This window comes from Amblyraja radiata, chromosome 2, assembly GCF_010909765.2.
Source record: "Amblyraja radiata isolate CabotCenter1 chromosome 2, sAmbRad1.1.pri, whole genome shotgun sequence".
In the NCBI taxonomy this organism is placed as follows: Eukaryota; Metazoa; Chordata; class Chondrichthyes; order Rajiformes; family Rajidae; genus Amblyraja; species Amblyraja radiata.
In genome coordinates this window covers 121,514,039-121,541,342 of record NC_045957.1, presented here as the reverse complement: position 1 = coordinate 121,541,342, position 27,304 = coordinate 121,514,039, and the positions used below count along the sequence as shown (strand labels likewise).

Genomic DNA, 27,304 nt, shown 5'->3' with positions numbered 1-27,304 from the left:
GGGAGGAGGTGAAACAACTGGTGGACTGGTGCAACACGAACAATCTCATCCTGAATGTTGACAAAAAAAAGGAAGTCATCGTTGACTTCAGGAGGAACCGGCACAGTCACACACCACTTCACATTAATGACAGCGATGTGGAGTTGGTCAGTAGCACTAAGTTCCTGGGGGTGCAGATCACTGACAGTCTGACCTGGTCACAAAATATCGCATCACTAGTTAAGAGAGCGCAGCAGCGGTTGCACTTTCTGCGCCGGATGAGAAGAGCTCACCTCCCCCATCCCGTCCTCACCACTTTCTACAAGGGCACCATAAAGAGCATTTTGACCAGCTGCATCTCTGTCTGGTTTGGGGACTGCAAAGCCTCCGACTGGAAGTCCGTGCAGAGAGTGAGTGGTGAGGACGGCTGAAAAAATCATCAGGACTTCTCTTCCTTCAATCCGGTACATTGCGAGCAAACGTTGCTTGTCCCAGGCCAACAGTATTATAAAAGACCCCACACATCTCCATCATGGACTGTTCACTCTGCTGCCCTTGGGCAAAAGGTATCGCAGTATAAGGAACAGAACGGTCAGGTTTTACAACAGCTTCTTCCCCCGAGCCATCAGACTCTTGAATTCCATATAATGTGCCGCCACTATTATCTATTTTATCTTTTTATCTATTTTATCCTTTTGTTGTTTTATGTTGCACGGTGAGCCAGATGCAACAAAATTTCATTCAGACTTGCATTTATTGGTGTATTTTTGAATGACAATAAAGACTTTGATTGATTGATTGAGAAGATTTACGAGGATGTAGCCAGGACTTGAGGGCCTGAGCTGTAGGGAGAGGTTGGGCAGGCTGTGATTTTATTCCTTGAAGCACAGGAGTGATCTCATAGAGGTGTATATGATCATGAGGTGAACAGATAAGGTCGATGCAGAGTTTTTTGCCCAGAGTTGACAAATCGAGAACCAGAGGACATGGGCATGAGGTGAGAGGGAAAAGATTTAATAGGAACCTAAGGGGCAACATTTTCACTCAAAGGGTGGTGGGTGTATGGAATGAGCTGCTGGTGGAGGTAGTTGAGGCAGGTACTGTAACAACCTTTAAAGGACACTTAGACAGGTACATGGATAGGTAGGTTTAGAAGGCATATGGGCCAAATGCAGGTAGATGGGACTAGTGTAGATGGGACATCTTGGTCAGCATGGGCATGTTTGGTCAAAGTACCTGTTTCTATGATGTATGATAGACACAAAATGCTGGAGTAACTCAGCGGGACAGGCAGCATCTTTGGAGAGAGGGAATGGGTGACATTTCGAATGACGATCCTTCTTCAGTCTGAAGACTGAACCCGACAATCCTACTTGGGACAATTTTACATTGACGCCAGGCCAATTAACCAACAAACCTGCACGTCTTTGGAGTGTGGGAGCAAACCGAAGATCTTGGAGAAAACCCACACTTTCACAGGGAGAACCGTGCAAAACTCCATACCGACAGCACCCGTAGTCAGGATGGAACCCGGGTCACCGGCGCTGCAAGGCAGCAACTCTACCGATGCGCCACCATGGCGCCCATGTCAATTCTTCCTTTCGCCAGGGGTTGGACTTGGGAGCTGGAGGCAGATGGTGTTCAGAGGGTTATGGTGGACAGTCACTCTGTGTGCCCACTGCCATGTGCAACCAGCGATCCTGATTACTGAACAGAACAACATTGTAGAGGTTCTCTCCTCCTCTGTGGTAGCCATGTTCACTCTGACCCCAGGACACTGGGCTGTCTGCAAAGCCGTGCACTGTCATACTGAGCCACTGGGCCAGCTTCGGTTCTTCAAAGTACAGCCTGCGAGGAATGGAAAGGCAGTGATGAATGTCAGAATACGGCAACAATGCAGCTGAGGCAAAAAGAACTATCATTTCAAAATGGGCGGCACGGGTGGCGTTGTTGTCTCACAGCGTCCGAGACTCCCGCTGTACCTCCCCCCTCCCACTGCCGCCAGTTACCCAGCGAGCTACGGGAGGGGAGGGGAGAGAGGGAGCAGCTTGAAGGCGGCGCGAGTACCGGGGCCGTCCCCGCGTGTGGGGACGGGGTCTCTGCGGCTCCCCGGCCTGTGAACCCCCCCTCCTACACCTTGCTTCTTCTCTCCCGGCCTTGGGTTAAACTTTACCCCTCCCCACCCTCACTCGGTTATAGCGGACAAACGGCAATAACATAGACAATAGGTGCAGGAGGAGGCCATTCGGCCCTTCGAGCCAGCACCGTCATTCAATGTGATCATATAACCATATAACAATTACAGCACGGAAACAGGCCATCTCGACCCTTCTAGTCCGTGCCGAACACGTATTCTCCCCTAGTCCCATATACCTGCGCTCAGACCATAACCCTCCATTCCTTTCCCGTCCATATAACTATCCAATTTATTTTTAAATGATAAAAACGAACCTGCCTCCACCACCTTCACTGGAAGCTCATTCCACACAGCCACCACTCTCTGAGTAAAGAAGTTCGCCCTCATGTTACCCCTAAACTTCAGTCCCTTAATTCTCAAGTCATGTCCCCTTGTTTGAATCTTCCCTACTCTCAGTGGGAAAAGCTTATCCACGTCAACTCTGTCTATCCCTCTCATCATTTTAAAGACCTATATCAAGTCCCCCCTTAACCTTCTGCGCTCCAAAGAATAAAGCCCTAACTTGTTCAACCTTTCTCTGTAACTTAGTTGCTGAAACCCAGGCAACATTCTAGTAAATCTCCTCTGTACTCTCTCTATTTTGTTGACATCCTTCCTATAATTAGGCGACCAAAATTGTACACCATACTCCAGAATTGGCCTCACCAATGCCTTGTACAATTTTAACATTACATCCCAACTTCTATACTCAATGCTCTGATTTATAAAGGCCAGCACACCAAAAGCTTTCTTTACCACCCTATCTACATGAGATTCCACTTTCAGGGAACTGTGCAGTTATTCCCAGATCCCTCTGTTCACCTGCATTCTTCAATTCCCTACCATTTACCATGTACGTCCTATTTTGATTTGTCCTGCCAAGATGTAGCACCTCACATTTATCAGCATTAAACTCCATCTGCCATCTTTCAGCCCACTCTACCAACTGGCATAAATCTCTCTGTAGACTTTGAAAATCTACTTCATTATCCACAACCCCACCTATCTTAGTATCATCTGCATACTTACTAATCCAATTTACCACACCATCATCCAGATCATTGATGTACATGACAAACAACAGTGGACCCAACACAGATCCCTGTGGCACCCCACTAGTCACAGGCCTCCAACCTGACAAACATCCATCCACCATTACTCTCTGGCATCTCCCATTCAGCCACTGTTGAATCCATCTTGCTACTCCACCATTAATTCCCAACCAATGAACCTTCTTAACCAATCTTCCATGAGGAACCTTGTCAAAGGCCTTACTGAAGTCCATATAGACAACATCCACTGCTTTACCCTCGTCAATTTCCCTAGTAACCTCTTCAAAAAATTCAAGAAGATTAGTCAAACATGACCTTCCAGGCACAAATCCATGTTGACTGTTCCTAATCAGACCCTGTTTATCCAGATGCTTATATATATTATCTCTAAGTATCCTTTCCATTAATTTGCCCACCACTGACGTCAAATTAACAGGTCTATAATTGCTAGGTTTACTCTTAGACCCCCTTTTAAACAATGGAACAACATGCGCAGTACGCCAATCCTCCGGTACTATTCCCGTTTCTAATGACATTTGAAATATTTCTGACATAGCCCCTGCTATTTCTACACTAACTTCCCTTAATGTCCTAGGGAATATCCTGTCCGGACCTGGAGACTTATCCACTTTTATATTTCTCAAAAGTGTCAGTACTTCCTCTTCTTTGAATCTCATAGTTTCCATAGCTACTCTACTTGTTTCCCTTACCTCACATAATTCAATATCCTTCTCCTTGGTGAATACCGAAGAAAATAAATTGTTCAATATCTCCCCCATCTCTTTTGGCTCTGCAGATAGCTGTCCACTCTGACTCTCTAATGGACCAATTTTATCTCTCGTTATCCTTTTGCTATTAATATAGCTGTAGAAACCCTTTGGATTTACTTTCACCTTACTTGCCAAAGCAACCTCATATCTTCTTTTAGCTTTTCTAATTTCTTTCTTAAGATTAGTTTTACATTCTTTATACTCCTCAGGCACCTCATTTACTCCATGCTGCCTATAATTATTGTAGATCTCTCTTTTTCCGAACCAAGTATCCAATTTCCCTTGAAAACCAGGGCTCTTTCCAATTTTTACTATTTCCTTTCAACCGAACAGGGACATAAAGATTCTGTACTCTTAAAATTTCACCTTTGAATGTACTCCATTTCTCTTCCACATCTTTCCCATAAAACAAACTGTCCCAATTTACTCCTTTTAAATCTTTTCGCATCTCCTCAAAGTTAGCCTTTCTCCAATCAAAAATCTCAACCCTAGGTCCAGTTCTGACCCTCTCCATAATTATATTGAAACTAATGGTATTGTGATCACTGGTCCCGAACTGTTCCCCAACGCATACCTCTGCCACCTGACCCGTCTCATTTCCTAACAGGAGGTCCAGCACCGCCCCTTCTCTAGTACGTACTTCTATGTATTGCTGCAAAAAACTTTCCTGCACACATTTTACAAACTCCAACCCATCCAGCCCATTTACAGAATGTGTTTCCCAGTCGATGTGTGGAAAATTGAAATCTCCCACAATCACTACCTTGTGCTTACTACTAATATCTGCAATCTCCTTACATATTTGCTCTTCCAATTCTCGCTCCCCATTTGGCGGTCTATAATACACCCCTATAAGTGTTGCTACCCCTTTCCCATTTCTCAGTTCCACCCAAATAGCCTCCCTAGACGAGCCCTCTAATCTATCCTGCCAAAGCACTGCTGTAATATCTTCCCTGATAAGCAATGCAACACCTCCACCTCTTGCGCCTCCAATTCTATCACACCTGAAGCAACGAAATCCTGGAATATTTAGTTTCCAATCACAGCCCTCCTGCAACCATGTTTCACTGATCGCCACAACATCATACTTCCAGGTGTCAATCCAGGCTCTAAATTCATCCACCTTTCTTACAATGCTCCTAGCATTAAAATATACACATTTAAGAAACCCACCCTCTCTTATTCTCTGTTTATTGTCTTTTTCTTCTCTCTCCCCTACATTTTGGGTCAGAGTGCTACCATTCTCTGCCTCCTGCCTCACACACTGACTGCTAGCTTTCCCAATTTGAGTCCCTCCCCCCAACCATACTAGTTTAAAGTCTCCCCAGTAGCCTTTGCAAATCTCCCCGCCAGGATATTGGTCCCCCTCGAGTTCAAGTGCAACCCGTCCTTTCTGTACAGGTCGCACCTTCCCCAAAAGAGGTCCCAATGATCCAGAAACTTGAATCCATACCCACTGCACCAGTCCCTCATCCACTCATTTATCCTCCACCTCGCTCCATTCCTACTCTCACTGTCGCGTGGCACAGGCAGTAATCCTGAGATTGTTACCTTTGCAGTCCTTCTCCTTAACTCTCTACCTAACTCCCTAAATTCTTCTTTCAGGACCTCTTCTCTTTTTTTACCTATGTCGTTGGTACCTATATGTACCACAACCTCAGGCTCCTCTCCCTCCCATTTCAGGATTTCTTGGACACGTTCAGACACATCCCTGATCCTGGCACCAGGGAGGCAAACTACCATCCGGGTCTCCTGTCTGCGTCCACAGAATCGCCTATCCGACCCCCTGACTATAGAGTCCCCTATTACTATTGCCCTCTTCTTCTTTTCCTTACCCTTCTGAGCAACAGGACCGGTCTTTGTGCCAGAGGCCCGGCCGCTGTCGCTGCCCCCAGGTAGGCTGTCTCCCCCACCCTTACTCAAACATGAGTACTTATTTTCAAGGTGTACAGGCACCGGGGTACTCACCAGTCCCTGCCTCTGCCCGTTGCCCTTCCTAACTGTGACCCAGTTTTCTGTCTCCCGTGGTCTGTCTCCCGTGATCATGGCTGATCATCCACAATCAGTACCCCGTTCCTGCCTTCTCCCCATATCCTTTGATTCCAGACAGCATCCACCCCCTCCGTGATCTGTTATTGCGAGGGTTTACTGTTGATTAGAGACACAGCAAGGAAACAGGCCCTTCGGCCCACCGAATCCGCGCTGACCATCCACCCACCCGTTCACACTAGTTCTGTGTTTTCATATTTCCTCATCCACTCCCTACACATTAGGAGCAATTTACAGAGGCCAAGTAACCTACAAATCCGCACGACTTTGGGAAGTGGGAGGAAACCGGAGCACTCGGAGGAAACCCATGTGATCACAATGAGAACGTGCAAACTCCACACACAGACAGCATCCGAGGTCAGGATCGAACCCGAGTCCCTGGCGCTGTCAGATAGCGGCTCTTCCAGCTGCACCACTAAAAAGCAGAGAAGAGGGAGAGAGGTTTATGGAGGGAGTTGCGGCGCTGAGGTACATTGAAGGCTAGAACGTGAGGGATGCCCGTGTGCTGACAGATACTCCAGCTGATTCTACAGCAACAGAAGGCTGATTTTCTGCTCCAAGTACAAAGAGGGCAGCGGTAACGTTGCTGCTTTACTGCGCCAGAGAGCCCAGTTCCATCCTTACTGTCTGTACGGAGTTTGCACGTTCCCCCCATGACCACAAGGGTTTTCTCCGGGTGCTCCAGTTCCTTCCCACACTCCAAAGACGTGCAGGTTTGTAGGCTCATTGACTTTGGTAAAAATTGTAAATTGTTCCTAGTGCGTGTAGGATGGTGTTAGTGTGCGAGGTGATCGCTGTTTACCGTGGGCCGAAGGGTCAGTTTCCGCACTGTATCTCTAAACTAAACTAAACTCAGCAGCATTTACAACATGCTTACCGCAGCTGGTCCAATAAGCGATTTATTCCTTCCGGAATGATAAAGCCGGTAATGGTACATAGACATGCCTTATCCACCACGGTGTTGGGTTCAGGGCAACAGTACGTAGACAGGAAGCTGTCTGCCTGATTATTGCTACGAGAAATAGAGATTGATTGAAACACATTTCTTCCTTACCGCTCTTTAAACAATTATTTTACAGAGACACTAAGTAACCCAAGGATGTTGTCAATTTGCAAGATGCACAGGGCTGACTGCGACTGTCATGTATTCCACTCCCTTCCAGACCATGCAGCAAAGATTGCAGATAGAAATAAAATGGAATTAGGAGAGAACATACAGAATGCTGGAGTAAATCAACGGGTCAGGCAGCATCACTGGACAAACTCACACAGACCAACATGTCCCGTCTACACTAGTCCCACCTGCCTGCATTTGGCCCATATCCCTCTAAACCTGTCCTATCCATGTACCTGTCCAAATAGTGACTTTGGGGCCTGGAGCGGGGCTGTACATCGCCCGGCGCGGCCTTAAATGGCCGTGGGACTTACCATCGCCCGCCTGAGGCTTCGACATCGGGAGAGAAATGGTGCAGTGGAGAGAAAAGACTTTGCCTTCCATCAGTGAGGAGGAGATTCACTGTGATGGATGTTTGTGTAAATTGAATTGTTTGTGTCTTGTAGGATTGTTTTGTTTGTATGTGGAAATGGAATAAATATTGAATTGAATTGAATTGAATGTTGCAATAGTACCTGCCTCAACTACCTCCTCTGACAGCTCGTTCCATACACCCACCACGCTTTGTGTTAAAAATTACATCTAAGGTTCCTGTTAAATAGACAATAGGGGCAGGGATAGGCCATTCGGCCCCTGGTTCTGGACTCCCCCAACATCGGGAACATGTGCCCTGCCTCTAGCGTGTCCGCTCTCTCCATCCCTCCCCCATCCTAGTTCTCCAACCAATCTGCCTGTCCTCCTGATTAATTTTAGTTTGTTTGCCTCATTGTCACCTTCCCCATAGCCAATAATGAACCACTCTACATTTCCTTGATCATCGGCTGCTTTGATCTATTGTTTTCACACCCTTCCATATCTCTAGTCTCCCCCACCCCTGACTCTCAGTCTGAAGAAGGGTCTCGACCCGAAACGTCACCCATTCCTTCTCTCCAGAGATGCTGCCTGACCCGCTGAGTTACTCCAGCATTTTGTGTCAATCTTCCGACAATGAAACACTCTTGACTCAGTTTAGTTTATTGTCACGTGTACTGAGGTACAGTGAAAAGCTTTTGTTGCATGCTATCTAGTGAGCGGAAAGACAATATATAATATGAGGCTCTATAAGGCACTGGTTGGGCCACATTTGGACTACTGTGAGCAAATCTGGGCTCCATATCTGAGGAAGGATGTGCCGGCTCTGGAGAGGGTCCAGATGAGGTTTACAGGAATGATCCCAGGAATGAGTGGGTTAACATATGATGAGCGTTTGACAGCACTGGGCCTGTAGTCGCTGGAGTTTAGAAGGTTGAGGGACGACCTCATTGAAACTTACAGAATAATGAAAGACATAGATAGAGTGGATGTGGAAAGAATGTTTCCACTGGTGGGAGAGTCTAGGACCAGTGGTCACAGCCTCAGAGTTAAAGGGCGCTCTTTTAGAAAGGAGGAACTTCTGTAGTCAGAGGGTAGTTAATCTGTGGAACTCATTGCCACAGGGCGAAGTCAGGGGATATGGGGAAAAGGCAGGAACGGGGTACTGATTGGGGATGATCAGCCATGATCACATTAAATGGCGGTGCTGGCTCGAAGGGCCGAATGGCCTACTCCTGCACCTACTGTCTATTGTCACAGTGGGCTGTGGAGGCCAAGTCAGTGGATATTTTTAAGGCAGGGATAGACAAATTCTTGATCAGAACGGGTGTCAAGGATTATGGGGAGAAGGCATGAAAATGGAATTAGGAGGCAGAGATCAGCCATGATTAAATGGAGGAGTGGACTTGATGGGCCGAATGGCCTAATTCTACCCCTATAACTCGTGAACTTGTGAACAATACAATGAGTCTCTAGAGTTCTACAGCTTGCTACTCACCAGTCAATGTCGCAGAAGACTGCACCCAGCCAATCCAGGAACTCGAGTGAGTTGCATGATTCACAGTCTTTCCCATCCAGTTCACTGCTGAGTAGCACAGGACAGGGTGTTCCATTCAATATACGGGTTGACAGCTTGGGCTGGTAAGCCTGGCACTGGTACTGGGTGAAGTAAGATGCCAACGACTCCTCTCTTCCACCTGCTTGCAATGTCGGAAAAATATTATTACAACTGCTCATGATGTTATCGCAGCAAAAACAGACACGGGCAACAGTGAACGGACAAGAGCATAGTGGTAGTTACTGCCTCACAGCGCCAGAAACATAGAAAATAGGTGCAGGTCCAATGTTTGCATGCTGAAGGATTGTGTTTCGTTCAATTTAGAGATACAGTGTGGAAACATAAAAACATAGAAAATAGGTGCAGGAGCAGGCCATTCTGCCCTTCGAGCCAGCACCACCATTCAATATGATCGTGGCTGATCATCTAAAATCAGTACCCTGTTCCTGCTTTTCCCCCATATCATAGAAACATAGAAAATAGGTGCAGGAGTAGGCCATTCGGCCCCGCGGTCCTGCACCGCCATTCGATATGATCATGGCTGATCATCCAACTCAGTATCCTGTACCTGCCTTCTCTCCATACCCCCTGATCCCTTTAGCCACAAGGGCCACATCTAACTCCCTCTTAAATATAGCCAATGAACTGGCCTCAACTACCTTCTGTGGCAGAGAATTCCAGAGATTCACCACTCTTTTGTCTTTTCTTCTCTGACCTTTGTCCAACCATCTGCCAGTCACAGACAGCACCGGAGGTCGGGATTGAACCGGGTGCTGTGTGTGATATAGGGATCACTAGTATCCACCTCTCGCTTGCCAGGTTCAGTCAGCCCCCCCCATCTCCTTTTAGCTTTCTCCCCCTCTTCTACATAAGGTCATGTGGAACAGGAGTAGAATTAGGCCATTCAGCCCATTGTCTACTCCGCCATTCAATCATGACTGATCTATCTCTCCATCCTAACCCCATTCTCCTGCCTTCTCCCCAAAACCTATTACATCCGTACTAATCAAGAATCTATCTATCTCTGCCTATGGACAATGTCCAAAGAAGGGACCCGACCCAAAATGTCACCTATCGAGGTTCTCCACAGATGCTGCCTGACCCGCTGAGTTACTCCAGCACTCTGTGAAACGTCACCTATCAATGTTCTCCACAGATGCTGCCTGACCCGCTGAGTTACTCCAGCACTCTGTGAAACGTCACCTATCCATGTTCTCCACAGATGCTGCCTGACCCGCTGAGTTACTCCAGCATGTTGTGTCTCTTTTTGACAACGAGCATTGCCAGTTTAGTTTAGTTTAGAGATACATTGTGGAAACAGGCTCCTCAGCCCACCAAGTACATGCTGACCAGCGATCTCCCCGTACACTACCATTATCCTACACACTAATGACAATTTACAATTTACTGAAGCCAATTAGCCTACAAACCTGTATGTCTTTGTAGTGTGGGAGGAAACCGAGCACCCGGAGAAAACCCACACAGGTCACAGGGAGAACGTACAAACTCCGTACAGACAGCACCCGTAGTCAGGACGGAACTCGGGTCTCTGGTGTCAGATTAGGAAAAGGGGAGGTGCAATGAGATCTGGGTGTCCTTGTACATGAGTCAATGAAAGTAAGCATGCAGGTACAGCAGGCAGTGAAGATAGCCAATGGCATGTTGGCCTTCATCGTGAGAGGATTTGAGTTTAGGAGTAAGGAGGTCCTACTGCAGTTGTTCAGGACCCTGGTGAAACCACACCTGGGGTATTGTGTGTAACTTTGGTCTTCTAATTTGAGGAAGGACATTATTGCTATTGAGGGAGTGCAGCGTAGGTTCACCAGATTAATTCCCGAGATGGCGGGACTGACATATGATGAAAGAATGCGTCAACTGGGCTTGTATTCACTGGAATTTAGGATGAGAGGGGATCTTATAGTAACATAAAATTCTTAAAGGATTGAACCGTCTATGCAGGAAAAAAGTTCCTGATGTTGGGAGAGTCCAGAACCAGCGGTCACAGATTAGAATAAGGCGTAGGCCATTTAGGACTGAGATGAGAATATTATCTTCACCCAGAGAGTTGTGAATCTGTGGAATTCTCTGCCACAGAAGGTAGTGGAGACCAATTCACTGGGTGTTTTCAAGAGAGTTGCATTTAGCTCTTAGGGCTAACGGAATCAAGGGATATCTTATAGAAACGTACAAAATTCTTAAGGGGTTGGACAGGCTAGATGCAGGAAGATTGTTCCCGATGTTGGGGAAGTCCAGGACAAGGGATCACAGTTTAAGGATAAAGGGGAAATCCTTTAGGACCAAGATGAGAAAAACATTTTTTACACAGAGAGTGGTGAATCTCTGGAACTCTCTGCCACAGAGGGTAGTTTCTATGTTTCTATCTAAAAGTCTGTGAAATAAGAAGAGAAGAGGTTCAAAATTTGAAGTCAAGGGAAGGAATGGAGGTGGAAGGGGAAAAGGTTATTGCTTAGTCACAGAATTATGAGAATTCAATATTCTTACCGTTGGGTAGTAGGCTACAGAAGCGGAATATGAGTTGGATGGTTTGAAAGGGTGGCACAGTGGAAGAGTTGCTGCCTCACGGCGCCAGAGACCCGCGTTCGATCATAACCACGGGTGCTGTCTGTACGGAGTTTTTACGTTCTCCCCGTGACGGTGTGGGTTTGCTCTCACTCTCCAATGTCAGCAAGACAAAGGAGATAGTGATCGGCTTCAGGAAGTGAGTCGGTTCACACACCCGTTTGCATTGACGGCGCAAAAGTAGAGATGGTCGAAAACTTCAAATTCCTAGGAGTCAATATCACCAACAACTTCTCCTGGACCACCCATACTGGAGCAACGACCATGAAAGCACACCGACGCCTCTACTTCCTTAGAATGTTTCGGAAGTTCGGCATGTCCCCAACAACTCTCACCAACTTCTACAGATGCGCCGTAGAAAGCATTTAAATCTGGATGCATCGCAGCTTAGTTTGGGAACAGCTCCATCCAAGACCCCAAGAAATTGTGGATGCAGCCCAGACCGTCACACAAAACCAAACTCCCTTCCATTGACTCCATCTATACCTCACGCTGCCTCGGCAAGGCCAGCAGCATCATCAAGGACGAGCCACACCCTAGCCGCTCCCTCTTCTCAACTCTCCCATGAGGTAAAAGGTACAGATGTGTGAAAACGCACACCTCCAGATTCAGGGACAGTTTCTTCCCAGCTGTTATCAGGCAACTGAACCATCCTACCACAACCAGAGAGCAGTGCTGAACTACTATCTACCTCATTGGTGACTTTCGGACTATCCTTGATCGGATTTTGCTGGCTTTACCTTGCACTAAACGTTATTCCCTTATCATGTATCTATACACTGCGAATGCATTGATTGTAATCATGTATTGTCTTTCTGCTGACTGGTTAGCACACATTATCTTTTCACTGTACCTCGGTGCATGTGACAATAAACTAAACTCAACTCAACTTCAAACCGCTCACCTGAGGAATCGCAGGACATCAAAAGGTCAAAGATTAAAGGCTTCTTCTCTCGCAGTGCCCACAGGACCCGGTCGTACCTCTTTCGACCAGGAACAAAGGAGGCTTCACTCAGATGCACCGTAACAACTGAAAACAAAAAGCTGACGTTAGGAAGGCCAGAGCTCTCAGACCACACGAGGCAGGGACGGGGAGGTGAGACAGCGTCACCTGCTGCAGAGAGCAGCGAGTCTGAAGAGAACTCAGAAGAGGACAACAGCGGTAGAGTTGCTGCCTCACAGCGCCAGAGACACGGTTCGGTCCTGACTACGGGTGCTGTCTGTACGGAGTTTGTACGTTCTCCCCGTGACCTGCGTGGGTTTTCACCGGGTGCTCCGGTTTCATCCCACATTCCAAAGACATGCAGGTTTGTACGTTAATTGTCTTCGGTATAATTGTCAATTATCCCTAGTGTGTAGGTAGGTTAGTGCTAGTGTCCAGGGATCGCTGGTTGGCGTGAACTCGGTGGGCCAAAGGATCTGTTTTCACGCTGTATCTTTAAACTCAAGTAATTTAGAGTTGGACCAGACCAGACTCTTGACCATTGACTCCATTTACACTTCACTTCTGCCTCAGGAAGGCAGCCAACATAATCAAAGACTTGTCGCATCCCAGTCATTCCTTCTCCCCACTGTTCTATGGCTAGATTTCTTAGCAATAAAGCAGACCAGGAGGATTAGATTAGTTGTGATCTTAGTGAATGTGACTGGACACAGTGCTGGAGTAACTCAGCGGGTCAGGCAGCATCTGTGGAGAACATGGATAGGTGACGTTTCACAGAGTGCTGGAGTAACTCAGCGGGTCAGGCAGCATCTGTGGAGAACATGGATAGGTGACATTTCACACAGTGCTGGAGTAACTCAGCGGGTCAGGCAGCATCTGTGGAGAACATGGATCAGTGACGTTTCAGAGTGCTGGGGCAAATCAGATCACATTGCAGGTCGGGATCCTTCTTCAGTCTGACCCATACCATTCCCTGTCCATTCCCTCCATAGATGCAACCTGATTTCCTCCAGCACTTAGTGTTTTTCTTTAAAAAATGTGGTTGCTTTCATTGCATGTTGTTGGATGGCATGGTATTCATAGAAACATAGAAAATAGGTGCAGGAGGAGGCCATTCGGCCCTCCGAGCCAGCACCGCCATTCATTGTGATCATGGCTGATCGTCCCCCATCAATAACCCGTACACAATACTCCAGATGTGGTCTTACCAGAGTCCTATACAACTGCAGACCACATTCACTACCCTACAAGTGTGTTAGACCTTTACAACAAATGAAGCATGGCATTGGAGGTCTGGCTGAAGTTCGGGAAACACTGCTAATGAATAGCAATGCGATAATGTTGGTAAAGATTGGTAGATCAGCAAGGGTGTCAAAGGTTACGGGGAGAATGCAGGAGAAAGGGGTTGAGAGGGATAGATCAGCCATGATTAAATGGTGGAGTAGACTCAATGGGCCATATGACCTAATTCTTACGGGGTTCAATTCAGTGTAGTTTTGAGAGACAGGCTCTTCGGTCCACCTAGTCCGCGCCGACCAGCGGTCCCCTCACACTAACACGATCTTAAACACACTAGGGACAATTTTACAATTATACCAAGCCAATTAACCTACAGATCTGGAGTGTGGGAGGAATCTGGAGCACTCGGAGAAAACCCACGCGGTCACAGAGAGTTCAAGTTCAAGAGTTCAAGAGTGTTTATTGTCATGTGTCCCTGATAGGACAATGAAATTCTTGCTTTGCTTTAGCGCACCAGAACATAGTAGGCATGAATACAGAACAGATCAGTGTGTCCATGTACCATTTTATAAATATATACACACATGAATAAATAAACTGATAAAGTGCAAATAAACAGATTATGGGCTATTAATGTTCAGAGTTTTGTCCGAGCCGAGTTTAATAGCCTGAAGGCTGTGGGGAAGTAGCTATTCCTGAACCTGGTCGTTGCAGTCTTCAGGCTCCTGTACCTTCTACCTGAAGGTAGTAGGGAGATGAGTGTATGGCCCGAACATATAAACTCTGTACAGACAGCACCCATAGTCAGGAATGAATCCGGGTCCCTGGCGCTGTGTGGCAGCATCTCTACCGCTGCATCACCAAGCCGTTCGCCAGTTACTCCAGCATTTTGTGTCTACAGGTTCACAACCTTTAATCCGGAGTTCCGGAAACCGAAAAGCTCCGAAAACCGGACATTTTTTCCAGGATATCGTCTGCACACCAAAGCTCGCGTTTGGCGCCAAACTTGACCCGAAACGACCCACGGTCAACCCAGGTCTGTACTACTGTAGCGGCTGCCTCCTCCCCGGAGACCGGGGAGACACTTAAACATCTGTAAATCATTGCTTAAATGTTAGTCAGTTAGTTTGGAGGGCTTTTATGTGAAGGAGGGGGGGGGGGGGGGGGGTGAAGGGGGAAACTTTAATTCTTAGTCCCCTACCTGGTCGGAGAGGCGGGGAGCGGGCAATGCCTTACCGGGTCGCCGTGCAGTAAGCTCCGGAGTGCTGTGGCCGCCGACTCCCAACATCGCAGAGCTGGGGCTGCGGGCGTCCGGCCGCGGGCGGCGCTGGATTTGGAGCGCCGTGCAGCCAGGGGTAGAGTTGCCCGGACGCCCGCAGCCCCAGCTCCGCGATGTTGGGAGTCGGCGGCCACAGCGCTCCGGAGCTTACTGCACGGCGACCCGGAAAGGCATTGCCCGCTCCCCGCCTCTCCGACCAGGTAGGGGACTAAGAATTAAAGTTTCCCCCTTCACCCCCCCCCCCACCACATAAAATCCCTCCAAACTAACTGACTAACATTTAAGCAATGATTTACAATGATTCCCCGGTCTCCGGGGAGGAGGCAGCCGCTCCAGACTTTTCAAGCCGCCCGCGCTACCTACCTAATCTATGCTAAAAATCTTCCATTCGGAAATCCGAAAAATTCCGAAATCCGAGAAGTGTCTGGTCCCAAGGCTTTCGGATAAAAGGTTGTGCACCTGTATAAACTAAAGAATCTTTTGGAAAGACCAATGTATTCCGTACTGCAAGAAGCGTTTGATAATCTGTACCTACTGTATCTCATCACGGTCCTGTGGGAGTATTTGGATGGTTGTCCTTCCAGCCCCATCTCCTGATACGTGTCCTTGTCTACTGATAAAATCAGCTTCCCTGTGAAAATCCAATAAACATCAAAAAGAAACATCAAGACACGATCTGCCACTACATTCACAAATTCACCACACAAACTGTGACCATATTTAGAACCATACAGCACCAAATAGACCCTTCAGCCCAACTTGCCTATTCTATTTTTGCTGACTAAACTGCTCCATATAAGATAGTTTTATTTTAGTTTTTGCTTAGTTTAGTTTATTGTCGCGTGTACCGAGGTACAGTGAAAAGCTTTTTTGTTGCGCGCTATCCAGTAGCGGAAAGACAATACATGATTACATTTGAGCCATCCACAGTGTACTGATATAAGATAAAGGGAGTAACGTTTAATGCATGATAATGTCCAGTAAAGTCCAATTAAAGACAGTCTGAGGGTCTCCAATGAGGTAAATGCGAGGACAGTACTGCTCTCTAGGTGGTAGGGTGGTTCAATTGCCTGATAACAGCTGGGAAGAAACTGTCCCTGAATCAGGAGGTGTGCGTTTTCACACTTCTGTACCTCTTGCCTGATGGGAGAGGGGAGATGAGGGAGTGACTGGGGTAAGACTGGTCCTTGATGATGCTGCTGGCCTTGCCGAGGCAACGTGAGGTGTAGATGGAGAGTGGGAGGTCCCATTTGGCCGCGTTGGCCCATTTCCCTCTAAACTTTTCCTATCCATGCAACTTGAATACAGATGTGTTATCATTTGTGACTCACGACCACAGCCACGGAGTCTGAAGAAGGGTCTCGACCCAAAACGTGACCCATTCCTTCTATCCAGAGATGCTGCCTGTCCGCTGAGTTACTCGAGCATCTTGTGAAAACCAGCATCTACAGTTCCTTCCTACACAATTCTTTATAACATTTGACCTTGGACAACGGTGACTTATTTTGTATTCATATACCGATCAGCTCAAGGATTATTCTGAATCTCCACCCCACTCATTCTTATTTGAGATTATGGTTTCAGTTTAGTCAATGATATAGACCTCACTGACTGTTTTTAATGTGCGGAAATGTACAGTGTGGGAACTTTTACGACAAGAAGTACAGATTGTGCTTCCTCAGCTGCCGTGGGAAGTACATCCTCTATTGTGCCTTTTTGACTGTGGAGTTGATGTAGGTATGTTACAATACTTGCCTTCAGCGGCGCTGCAATTCTGCCACTGGCCGTGTGCGCGATTTTGGCGCCTTTGAGGGGGAGGGGGGGGGGGGGCGGGGATAAAACGCATTTTTTTTCCTACCTTGTCCTGGATTATATATTGTTGGAGTGCAAGCTTTTGCGGAAGAATCGTTCCGATGGGCGTTCTGTGTATTTTTTTTTTTAAATCGCCCGACTCGTTCAGTGCTGGAGTGATTTTAAAATCAGCTTCTAAAGCCGTCAACGGCGACAACGGGAACGGATTTCAGGTAGGGGACAGGTAAAAGAAAGCTGTTTATTTTTATGTATAAAAGTGGTCCTTAAGATACCTTTAGTTCACATTTTAAGTTGCGAAACGGTGATTTAGTCCCCATACCAACCGGCAGTGTTTTTCATGCCGATATGGGTGTCTAAATCACTGCAAACCGCAACGTTCCAAATGGTCGCGTTCCAGAAAAACCCACTCACAAGATGATTTAAATGGCCATTCATTTACAGGTATTAAACATTAAATTCCTTCCATTTGGCCTATAAATCCGTGACAATTGAGATTTAAAAATTATGTTATATTGTGAATTCTTGTGTGAATGTTATTTGGACACTTAGGCTATTTAAAAATGTTAATCTATTCTTAAGAAATTGATAGATGTTTAGATCTAGTAATTGAATTTTGTAATTAGCTACAATTAGGTAACTAACTAATTATATCCTTTAATTTCAAGTAATCTAAGTAAGATTGTTTCGTATTTGTTTCAGAATGCTTCAATCTATAATAACTGAAAATTTATTTTAGTTCTCTTAATTTTTAAGAAAGTTATGGCCATTTGACTGTCCTCGATCACAGCTTTTGTGTTAAGTCAATGGAAAAGCAATAGAGAACAAGATGCTAATTTCCGAGTATGAAAATGGCCATAACTTTTTTAATACTGAAGATATGAAAGTGAATTAGGTGACAAATTAAACTTCTTTTTATGCTTTATCTGATGGGATAAATTGCAGACTTGATTTTTAAAATCTCAAAATTTTGTAACATTGCTAGTTGATGGTAGCCCCCCACTTAAGGTCCTTGGAGATGATGGTTCCCAGGAACTTAAAAGACTCCACAGATGTGACTGTGGTGTTGTTGATGGTGAGTGGGGTGAGGGGAGGGGGAGCTCTCCTAAAGTCTACATTCAATTCCACTGTCTTAAGAGCATTGAGCTCTAGGTTCATCAACGACTTCTCTTGGACCATCCATATTGAAGCAACAACCATGAAAGCACACCTTCGCCTTTCCTTAGAAGGCTTAGGATGTTTGGCATGTCCCCAACAACTCTCACCAACTTCGACAGATGCACCATAGAAAGTATTTTATTGGGATGCATCACAGCTTGGTTTGGGAACAGCTCCATCCAAGGCTGCAAGAAATTGCAGAGAATTGTGGACTCAGCCCAGAAGATCACACAAAGCAACCTCCCTTTCATTGACTACATTTATACCTCACGCTGCCAGCAGCATAATCAAGGAACAGTCGCATCCTGGCCACTCCCTCTTTTCCCCTCTCCCATCAGGCACGCACACCTCAAAAACGCACACCTCCATATTCAGGGACAATTTCTTCCCAGCTGTTATCAGCTGAACCATCCTACCACAAACAGAGAGCGGTCCTGAACTACTATCTACTTCATTGGTGACCCTCGGACTCTCTTTGATTGGACTTTGCTGGTTTTACCTTACACTAAATGTTACTCCCTTATCATGTATCAATACATTGTATATGGGTCAACTGTAATCATGTATAGTCTTTCCGCTGACTGGATAGCACGCAACAAAAGCTTTTCTCTGTACCTCGATACACGTGACAATAAACTAAACTGAATTGGGTAGTGCTGGTGTAGGGGGCGACACAGACTTGGTGGGCCGAAGGGCCTGCTTCTGCAATGTACCACTAAGCTAAAGTAAAGTAAACTAAACAATATATCTGATAGCATGCAAAATAATGGATAGCATGCAAAACTTGGTACATGGGACAATAATAAATAATAAACCGAAAGTTAGGTCACAGACCTGAATGCTGACTTAGATCACAGGGACTTACCTGTTGGAAGGAGAGCCACTGTATTGTCTTCGTCTATTCTGGTGTTGTACGACAGCGCATAGCATTTACCTGAAATAAATAAATATGAAATTGAGAAAATAAAGAATAAATTAGAAGTGTGATGGTCTGGGCTGCGTCCACAATTCTCTGCAATTTCTTGCCATGTTGGATGGAGCTGTTCCATTCATCTGAAGAAAGATGTATTGGAGAGGGTCCAGAGGTTTACGAGAATGATCTCAAGAATGATCGGGTTAACATATGATGAGCGTTTGTCGGCACTGGGGCTGTACTCGCTGGAGTTTAGAAGAATGAGGGGGGGGGGGACCTCATTGAAACCCACCGAATAGTGAAAGTCCTGGTTAGAGTGGATGTGGAGAGGATGTTTCCACTCGTGGGGGAGTCTAGGATCAGAGGGCACAGCCTCAGGATAAAAGGATTTGCCTTCAGAAAGGAGATGAGGAGGACTTTTTCGTCACAGGGTGGTGAATCTGTGGAATTCATTGCTCCATACAGCTGTGGAGGACAAGTCATTGGGTATTTGTATGGCGGAGATTAACGGATACTTAATTAGTAAGGGTGTTAAGAATGAAGGCAGGAGAATGGGATTGGTAGGGAAAGATAGATCAGCCATGGTTGAATGGTGGAGTAGACTTGATGGGCCGAATGGCCTACCTCTGTCCCTATGACATAATTTTATGGAATAAATTAATAATATTATCTCAAGATTAGAAACTAACTCAATGTAGAATAGAATAGAATGCCTTTTATTGTCATTCAAACAGCTTGGTTTGAACAAAATTGCATTTTCTAGTCTTAACATTAAAAAAAACCCACAAAACCCACACTAAACACAGTTTACACAAACACCCGTCACAGTGAATCTCCAACTAGTTTTATTCAGTAGGTACTGGAGTGTTACAATGGAGGCAGTGCCTTGATGGGCTGCTGCAGCTGGGACTGTGAAACTATGGCAAAACCAGGCGACTCTTGTATGTGGGCTGTCTCTGTACACCTTGTACTTAACCTGGGAATGTGTTCATGTATAAACGGCGCGGCACATTGGTGCAGTGGTAGAATTGCTGCCTTACAGAGCCAGAGACCCAGGTTCGATTCTGCCAACAGGTGCTATCTGCTATAAAATTATGAATATGTGATAATAAAGGGCGGCACGGTGGTGCAGTGGTAGAGTTGCTGCCATACAGCGTCAGAGACGTGGGTTCGATCCCGACTACGGATGCTGTCTGTATGGAGTTTGTATGTTCTCCCCGTGGCTATGTGGGTTTTCGCCGGGATCTTCAGTTTCCTCCCGCACTCCAAAGACATACAGGTTTGTAGGTTAATTGGCATGGTATAAATAAAAAATTGTCCCTTGTGTGTGTAGAAGTGTTAATATGCAGGGATCACTGGTCATTGCGGACTCAGTGGGCCAAAGGGCCTGTTTGCGTACTGTATCTCTAAATTAAACTAAACCATTGAACTGTATTCTGCACTCTGTATCTTCCCCTTTGCTCCATCTAGTCATAGAGTAATACAACATGGAAGGCCATTCGGCCCAACTTGCCCACAGCGGTCAACATATCCCAGCTACACGAGTTACACCTGCCAGCATTTGGCCGAGATGCCTCTAAACCTCTATCCCTCCTGCACCCAAGTTGTACCAGCTTCAAAGTTCTATTGTTGAGTCTCATTGTCTGTAACTTGTTCTCACCAAACACACAGCTAACAATGGCCTGTTTCCCTTATCATCATTACTTTTTTGCTATCCTTCATTCATTCTATATCTCTCTACGTCACCATCTATATCTTTCATTTTCCTTTCCCCTGACTCTCAGTCTCGACCTGAAACGTCACCTATTCCTTTTTCCAAAGAAGCTGTCTGACCCACTGTGTTACTCCAGCTTTTTGTGTCTATCTTCGTTTAGGAGCAAAGAGGTCCCTCTGCAGTTGTACAGGGCCCTCATGAGACCACACCTGGAGTATTGTGTGCAGTTTTTGTCTCCAAATTTGAGGAAGGACATTCTTGCTATTGAGGGAGTGCAGCAAGGTTAATTCCCGGCATGGTGGGACTATATGCTGAGAGAATGGAGCAGCTGGGCTTGTATACTCTGGAATTTAGAAGGATGAGAGGGTATCTTATTGAAACAAATAAGATTATTAAGGGGTTGGACACGCTAGAGGCAGGAAACATGTTCCCGATGTTGGGGGGGGTCTAAAACCAAGGGCCACAGTTTAAGAATGAGGGGTAAGCCATTTAGAACGGAGATGAGGAAACATTTTTTCACTCAGAGGGTTGTGAATCTGTGGAATTCTCTGCCTCACGGCAATGGAGGCCAATTCTCTGGATGCTTTTCAAGAGAGTTAGATAGAGCTCTTAAAGATAGCAGAGTCAGGGGATATGGTGAGAAGGCAGGAACGGGGTACTGAATGTGGATGATCAGCCATGATCACAGTGACCTACTCTTGCACCTATTGTCTATTATCTATAAATCAGCATCTGCAGTTCCTTCCTACACACCCCTCTAAACCTATCTATCCAGTTATCTGTCTAGTTTGAGTTGATTGTATTTACTTATTGTTATGTAAAGATCACCTTTCTTCACAAATGTGTTGATGAATTCAGGAGCAAGCAGTTCATGGAGCGGTAACTGCTTCATTAGATAGTAATTCTCCAACGATTTGCAGATGGCAGTGATGGCTGGCGGCACCATTCCACATTCCGGTATTAAAATAGACACCTGCACACAAACATTCACACAGAAAATTACTAAAAGAACAGAGGTAAGTCATCAGTAAATATGGTAATAACATGTGAATAACGTTTAGTGTAAGATAAAGTACAGTAAAGTTTGATTAAAGATAGTTCAAGGGTCTCCAATGAGGTAGATGGGAGGTCATGACTGCACTCTAGTCGGTGATAGGATGGCTATGGCAAGGACCCAAAACGTCACCTCAGGGCTCTCGCTTAACTTTTTTTCCCTGTTGCCAGCCGGGCAACCTTGGCAGCTTTTTAGGTTGCCAAATGACAGTTTAGGTGTTCATTTAAGATGGCTTGCATGACGCGTGCAATAATGTGCTCGGACGAAGTGCGTAGTTACCAGTCGGAATTATACTCAATGAAGCATTCACATATTATTTCTGCTTCAAATAAAGTCACAAACGGAACATATTCACCAATCAAGACATGATATGTCCCACAATGACATGCAGCAAAATTATAAGACAGTATCTCAACTCTATTTACACATTGCAATGAATGCAATTTCTATTAGTTCTTTCCACTTCCAAACAAAAATGTGGTTGGATTATGCAGCGTATGATCAACCTGTGTCAATAAATCCTGGACCATGGTAACATATATGCGTACGTATAGTTGTGAATGTTGCTCATTAAATAACTACAGTACTGATACTCCATATTAAGAGCATTGATTTGCCGTTAAAATGAATTCTGTAATAACGTGTCAACGGTAGCAGTGACAATCGAACACTGCGGTTTTAATGTTTCACATGTTCACAATTTAATGAATCCATCTTTATGGATTAAAACAAATAATAACATTGGGAATTAAAACACATTTGATTGCATTCCGTTATCAAATATAGTCAATATTCGCTCTGAAGACATTTCCAGGACAATAGGGTCAGGGAGGGGGGTGTGTGTGAAACAGTGCAGGGTGGATAGATGGCAGGGGGGGAGGGGGGTTAGAAGGCAGTCGGTGCAGAATGGATGGATTGAGGCAGGTGAATTAGTACGTGTTGGTTGGAGTAGGTAAAATTGTGAGGGGAGAGCATGGGGGATGTCAGTGGTGTTGAATGGGGGGGGGGGTTCAGTACGGAATGGATGGGGGTAGACAAAAGTGCTGGAGAAACTCAGCGGGTGATGGAGCGAAGGAAATAGGCAACGTTTCGGGTCGAGACCCTTCTTCAGACTGTTCCCCCCATTCTTCTTGAATGGGAGGATCAGTACAGGATGGATGAGGGGGGGGGGGAGATCAGCGCATGATGAATGGGGGGGGGGGGGTCAGTACAGTGTGGATCGGAGGGTCTGTGCAGGATGAATGGGGGATCACAAGAGGATGAATGAGGGGAAGGTGCAGGGTAAATGGAGGGTGGGTCAGTACGGGATGAATGCGTGGATTAGTACAGGATGGATGGGGGATCAGTACTGGATGGATGGAGGAGAAGTGCAGGATGGATGGGAAAGGGGTAAGTACAGGGTGAATTGGGGAACCAGTGTAGGATAATAATAATAATAAATTTTATATTTAATGGGCGCCTTTCATACAAAATCTCAAGGACACCTTACATAGTAAAACATATAATCGGAGTAAAACAAGTAATTAAAGACATCACAATGACACAAATTAAAAACAGAATTCAATCCAAAAACAGGATGGATGGGGGGGTGGCAGGAGAATCAATGCGAGGTGGATAGGGTGATCAGCGCAGGATGAATAGATTGGAGGGGGGGGGGAGATGGGGAGTGGAGCACAGAGGCTGTCAGTGAGGACTGAATAGAGGCGGGAATGGGGATCAGTGCGGGATGTAGAGGAGGGGTCCCCAGGATAAGGGGGAGGGAGTGGAGGGGGTGTACAAGAGAGAGAGAGAGAGAGAGAGAGAGAGAGAGAGAGAGAGAGAGAGAGAGAGAGAGAGAGAGAGAGAGAGAGAGAGAGAGAGAGAGAGAGAGAGAGAGAGAGAGAGAGAGAGAGAGAGAAGGGGGGCGAGGTGGGGAGGAAGGAAGGTCAGCGCTCCTCGGACATCGCCCCGCTGCCTTGGCCGTTGGGATTTCCTCGCCACCGCCTCCTTCCTCCGCCAGTCAACAGCATGGTGCGGGGCCGAGCGATGCAGCTCAAAGATCCTATAGCTATAGTATCTTTGGTGCAGCTGCTTCAGAAGTGTCGGAGCGAATGACGGGTCCCGCACAGCAGCAGCAGCGGCCGCGACAGCGGCTCCATCTCCTCCTCCTCCCTGATAGTGGCCGCTGCTTGCAAACCCGCTATCAGGGCGGGCGGGGTGCGGGAGGAGGAGGAGGTGGAGCCGCTGTCGTGGCCGCTGCTGCCGCTGTTCGGGGCCCGTCATTCGCTCCGACCCTTCCTCACCCCGCACCTAGTTTCTTTCCCACGCAATACAGCCGTCACCGCCGACACAAAACGTCGCGTTCCATTTCTCCAGAGATGTTGCCCGACCCGCGGAGTTACTCCAGTTTTTTGTGTCTATCTTCGGTACAAACCAGTATCTGGTTGCCAAGCCGGGCAAAATGACTCGGTGTTTCGGTTGCCTGGCGGCGCTTTGAGTGGTCAGTGGCACCCGGGCAACCGCTAATTTCGAGCCCTGCACCTGTCCATGTTTTCTGACCAGTTAATTCAGGAAAGAGTGGGTTAACATTTGACGACACTGGGCCTGTACTCGCTGGAGTTTAGAAGGATGAGGGGGTGTCTCATTGAAACTTACCGAATAGTGAAAGGCCTGGATCGAGTGGATGTGGAGAGGATGTTTCCACTAGTGGGAGAGTCTAGGACCAGAGGGCACAGCCTCAGAATTAAAGGATGTTCCTTTAGGAAGGAGATGAAGAGCAATGTCTTTAGTCAGAGGGTGATAAATCTGTGGAATTCAATGCCACAGAAGGCTGTGGAGGCCAAGCCAATGGATATTTTTAAGGCAGAGATAGATAGATTCTTGATTAGTACCGGTGTCAGAGGTGATGGGGACAAGTCAGGAGAATGGGGTTAGCAGCGAGAGATAGATCAGCCATGTTGCAATGGCAGTGTAGACTTGATCGGCCGCATGGCCTAATTCTGCTTCTATCACCAATCAGCAGTAGGAAGATGGGGATAGCATCAAGAAGAAAATTAAGGATGCGTGTAGCAAAGCTACGGCAGTTATCATGGATGACTTTAATCTACATATAGATTGGGCCAACCAAATTGGTAGCAGCCCTGAGTAGGAGGACTTCCTGGAATGTATAAGGGATGGTTTTTTAAACTAATATGTAGAAAACCCGACTAGAGGACAGGCCATCCTAGACTGGGTATTGTGTAATGCGGAAGGATTAGTTAGCAATCTTGTTGTGCAAAACCCCTTGGGCAACAGTGACAATAATATGGTGGAATTCTGCATTAGTGCATCATGACATGATTAATTCAGAGACTAGGGTCCTAAACTTAAAGAAAGGAGACTTGGCGGGACTGACAAGAATGGAGCGGCTCGGCTTGTACACTCTGGAAATTAGAAGGATGAGAGGATATCTTATATGAACATATAAGTAGGTATGTTGCAAAGCGTACCTGAAGCGTCGCTGAAAATCTGTCGCTGCGTGTGTGCGCGATTTTGGCGCCGTTTAGAGGGGGGCGGGTTTAAAACGCGATTTCCCCTAGGCTGTTCAAATCGAGGATGTTCAGCCTAGTTAATTATTAATGAAAAATCGCTGGAAGATTCCGTCGCTTTAGCTGTTATTACTTTTAAGGGCTTTATCTAATTGTTATAGTAGTTTAAAAATTAACCTCTAAACCCCCGACCGCCGGCAACCGGCCGGATCTCATACAGGGGACAACAGAAGGTAGGCTGTTTATTTTTACATTAAAAAGGGCTTCTTAAGATCCCTTTATACAAAGTTTAATGTTACGAGTAGCTAATTTTGGGCCCATTATATCCTGCAGTATTTTTCTGGGCATTTGAGGGCACAAATCTACCGCAATGTGAACGTTCTAAACCAGCGCGTTCACAGCATCCCACTAGAAAGCTGATTTAAATGGACTTTAATTTACAGCAATTGAACACTAAATTCCTTCCATTTGGCCTATAAATTAATGTAAATGAGATTTAAAAATCATGTTTTATTGTGAATTATTTGTGAATATTATTTGGACACTTAGGCTATTTAAAAATGTTAATCATTTATTAAGAAATGGATAGATGTTTAGATCTAGTAATTGAAGTTTGAAATTAGCTACAATTGGGTAACTAACTAATTATATGCTTTAATTTCAGGTCATCCAAGTAAGATTATTTTATATTTGTTTCAGAATGCTTCAATCTACGATAACTGAAAATTTCATTTTTAAGAAAGTTATGGGCTTTTGACTGCACACGATCACAGCTTTTTTGTTATGTCCATAGAAAATCAATAGGGAACAAGATGCAAATTTCAGAGTATGAAAATGGCCATAACTTTTTTAATACTTGAGATATGAAAGTGAATTAGGTGTCAAATTAAACTTCTTTTTATGCTTTATCTGATGGGATAAATTACAGACTTGATTTTTAAAATCTCAAAATTTTGTAACATTGCTAATATAAGATTATTAAGAGTTTGGACACGCTGGAGGCAGGAAACATGTTCCCGATGTTGGGGGAGTCCAGAACCAGGGGCCACACAGTTTAAGAATAAGGAGTAAGCCATTTAGAACGGAGACGAGGAAACACTTTTTCTCACAGAGAGTTGTGAGCCTGTGGAATTCTCTGCCTAAAGAGGGCGGCGGAGGCCGGTTCTCTGGATACTTTCAAGAGAGAGCTGGATAGGGCTCTTAAAGATAGCGGAGTCAGGGGATATGGGGAGAAGGCAGGAACGGGGTACTGATTGGGGATGATCAGCCATGATCACATTGAATGGCGGTGCTGGCTCGAAGGGCTGAATGACCTACTCCTGCACCTGTTGTCTATTGTCTAGCTTCAGGTTCCTGGGAGTCAACATCTCCGTTGTCACTCTACTCAACAACGTACCTCGGTGACTGCCAATCACCCCCCCCCCTCCGGACACTTATTATTATTTATTCAAATCATTTGTCGCTCTTCCAGGGAGATGCTAACTGCATTTCGTTGTCTCTGTACTGTACACTGACAATGACAATTAAAATTGAATCTGAATCTATTGAAGTTCCTTCTTCCACTCGCTCCAGTGCTGGGGCCCTGTGGTCGTCATGGTGACGGCTTGTAGTCCCGCCCCGCCCTCGTCGCCACGTGACCGGTTCCTCCTCCCCCTCACACCCCGCCCCCACCTGCCACTGCCCACGTGACCACTGCCCCGCCTCCTCTCCAGCAGCAGTTTGCCACGTGACCGCGGCCCCCTCCCCAACCGCCCACAGCACGTGACCCCAGCCTCCCTCAGCCCCGCCCCTTCCCCGCAGCAGCCGACCACGTGACCGCCCCCACCCAGCCCCGCCCCCACGTGCCCACCGCCAACCCGCACCCGCCGCCGCTACGCGACCGCCTCCTCCCCCCATTCATTCATTCACTCACGCGGTGGTTGTAGTGATGCGCGTCCACGCGCCGCCGGGTTGAGTCGGGGCCGCGCGTGGCGTCCGAACGCTCGCACACCGCCACGTGCCGCGCGCCGCCGCCCAGCCCGCGCAGCAGCATCTTCCCCCCCGCAACGTGTCCCCGCGCG

The 27,304-nt window shown here is 46.4% G+C and overlaps 1 protein-coding gene across 2 annotated transcripts; it reads right to left on the bottom strand.

Moving 5' to 3' along the window:
- Nucleotides 1–1,478: 1,478 nt before the first annotated feature.
- rpp40 (ribonuclease P/MRP subunit p40) lies at nt 1,479–27,304 on the bottom strand. 2 transcript variants are annotated; one of them, XM_033014619.1, is made up of 8 exons: nt 27,157–27,304; nt 21,513–21,657; nt 18,923–18,991; nt 15,626–15,721; nt 12,534–12,659; nt 8,990–9,191; nt 6,904–7,038; nt 1,479–1,827 (listed from the first exon to the last, which is right to left on the bottom strand). In XM_033014619.1, exons 1-8 carry the CDS (start codon nt 27,274–27,276, stop codon nt 1,629–1,631), a joined length of 1,092 nt encoding a protein of 363 aa, XP_032870510.1. In that variant the 5' UTR covers nt 27,277–27,304; the 3' UTR covers nt 1,479–1,628. The 2 variants fall into 2 exon arrangements, with proteins under 2 accessions (XP_032870510.1, XP_032870516.1); XM_033014625.1 differs by having other exon boundaries at nt 8,990–9,188.

Bases quoted from the DNA above. Each gene is read 5' to 3' on its own strand.
- rpp40 (XM_033014619.1), bottom strand. From the start codon at position 27,276: ATGCTGCTGCGCGGGCTGGGCGGCGGCGCGCGGCACGTGGCGGTGTGC. The intron at 18,992-21,512 runs GTGATCTTTACA...TATTTATTTCAG, and splicing joins CAACACATTTGTGAAGAAAG to GTAAATGCTATGCGCTGTCG. The intron at 15,722-18,922 runs GTAAGTCCCTGT...GGATTTTCACAG, and splicing joins AGTGGCTCTCCTTCCAACAG to GGAAGCTGATTTTATCAGTA.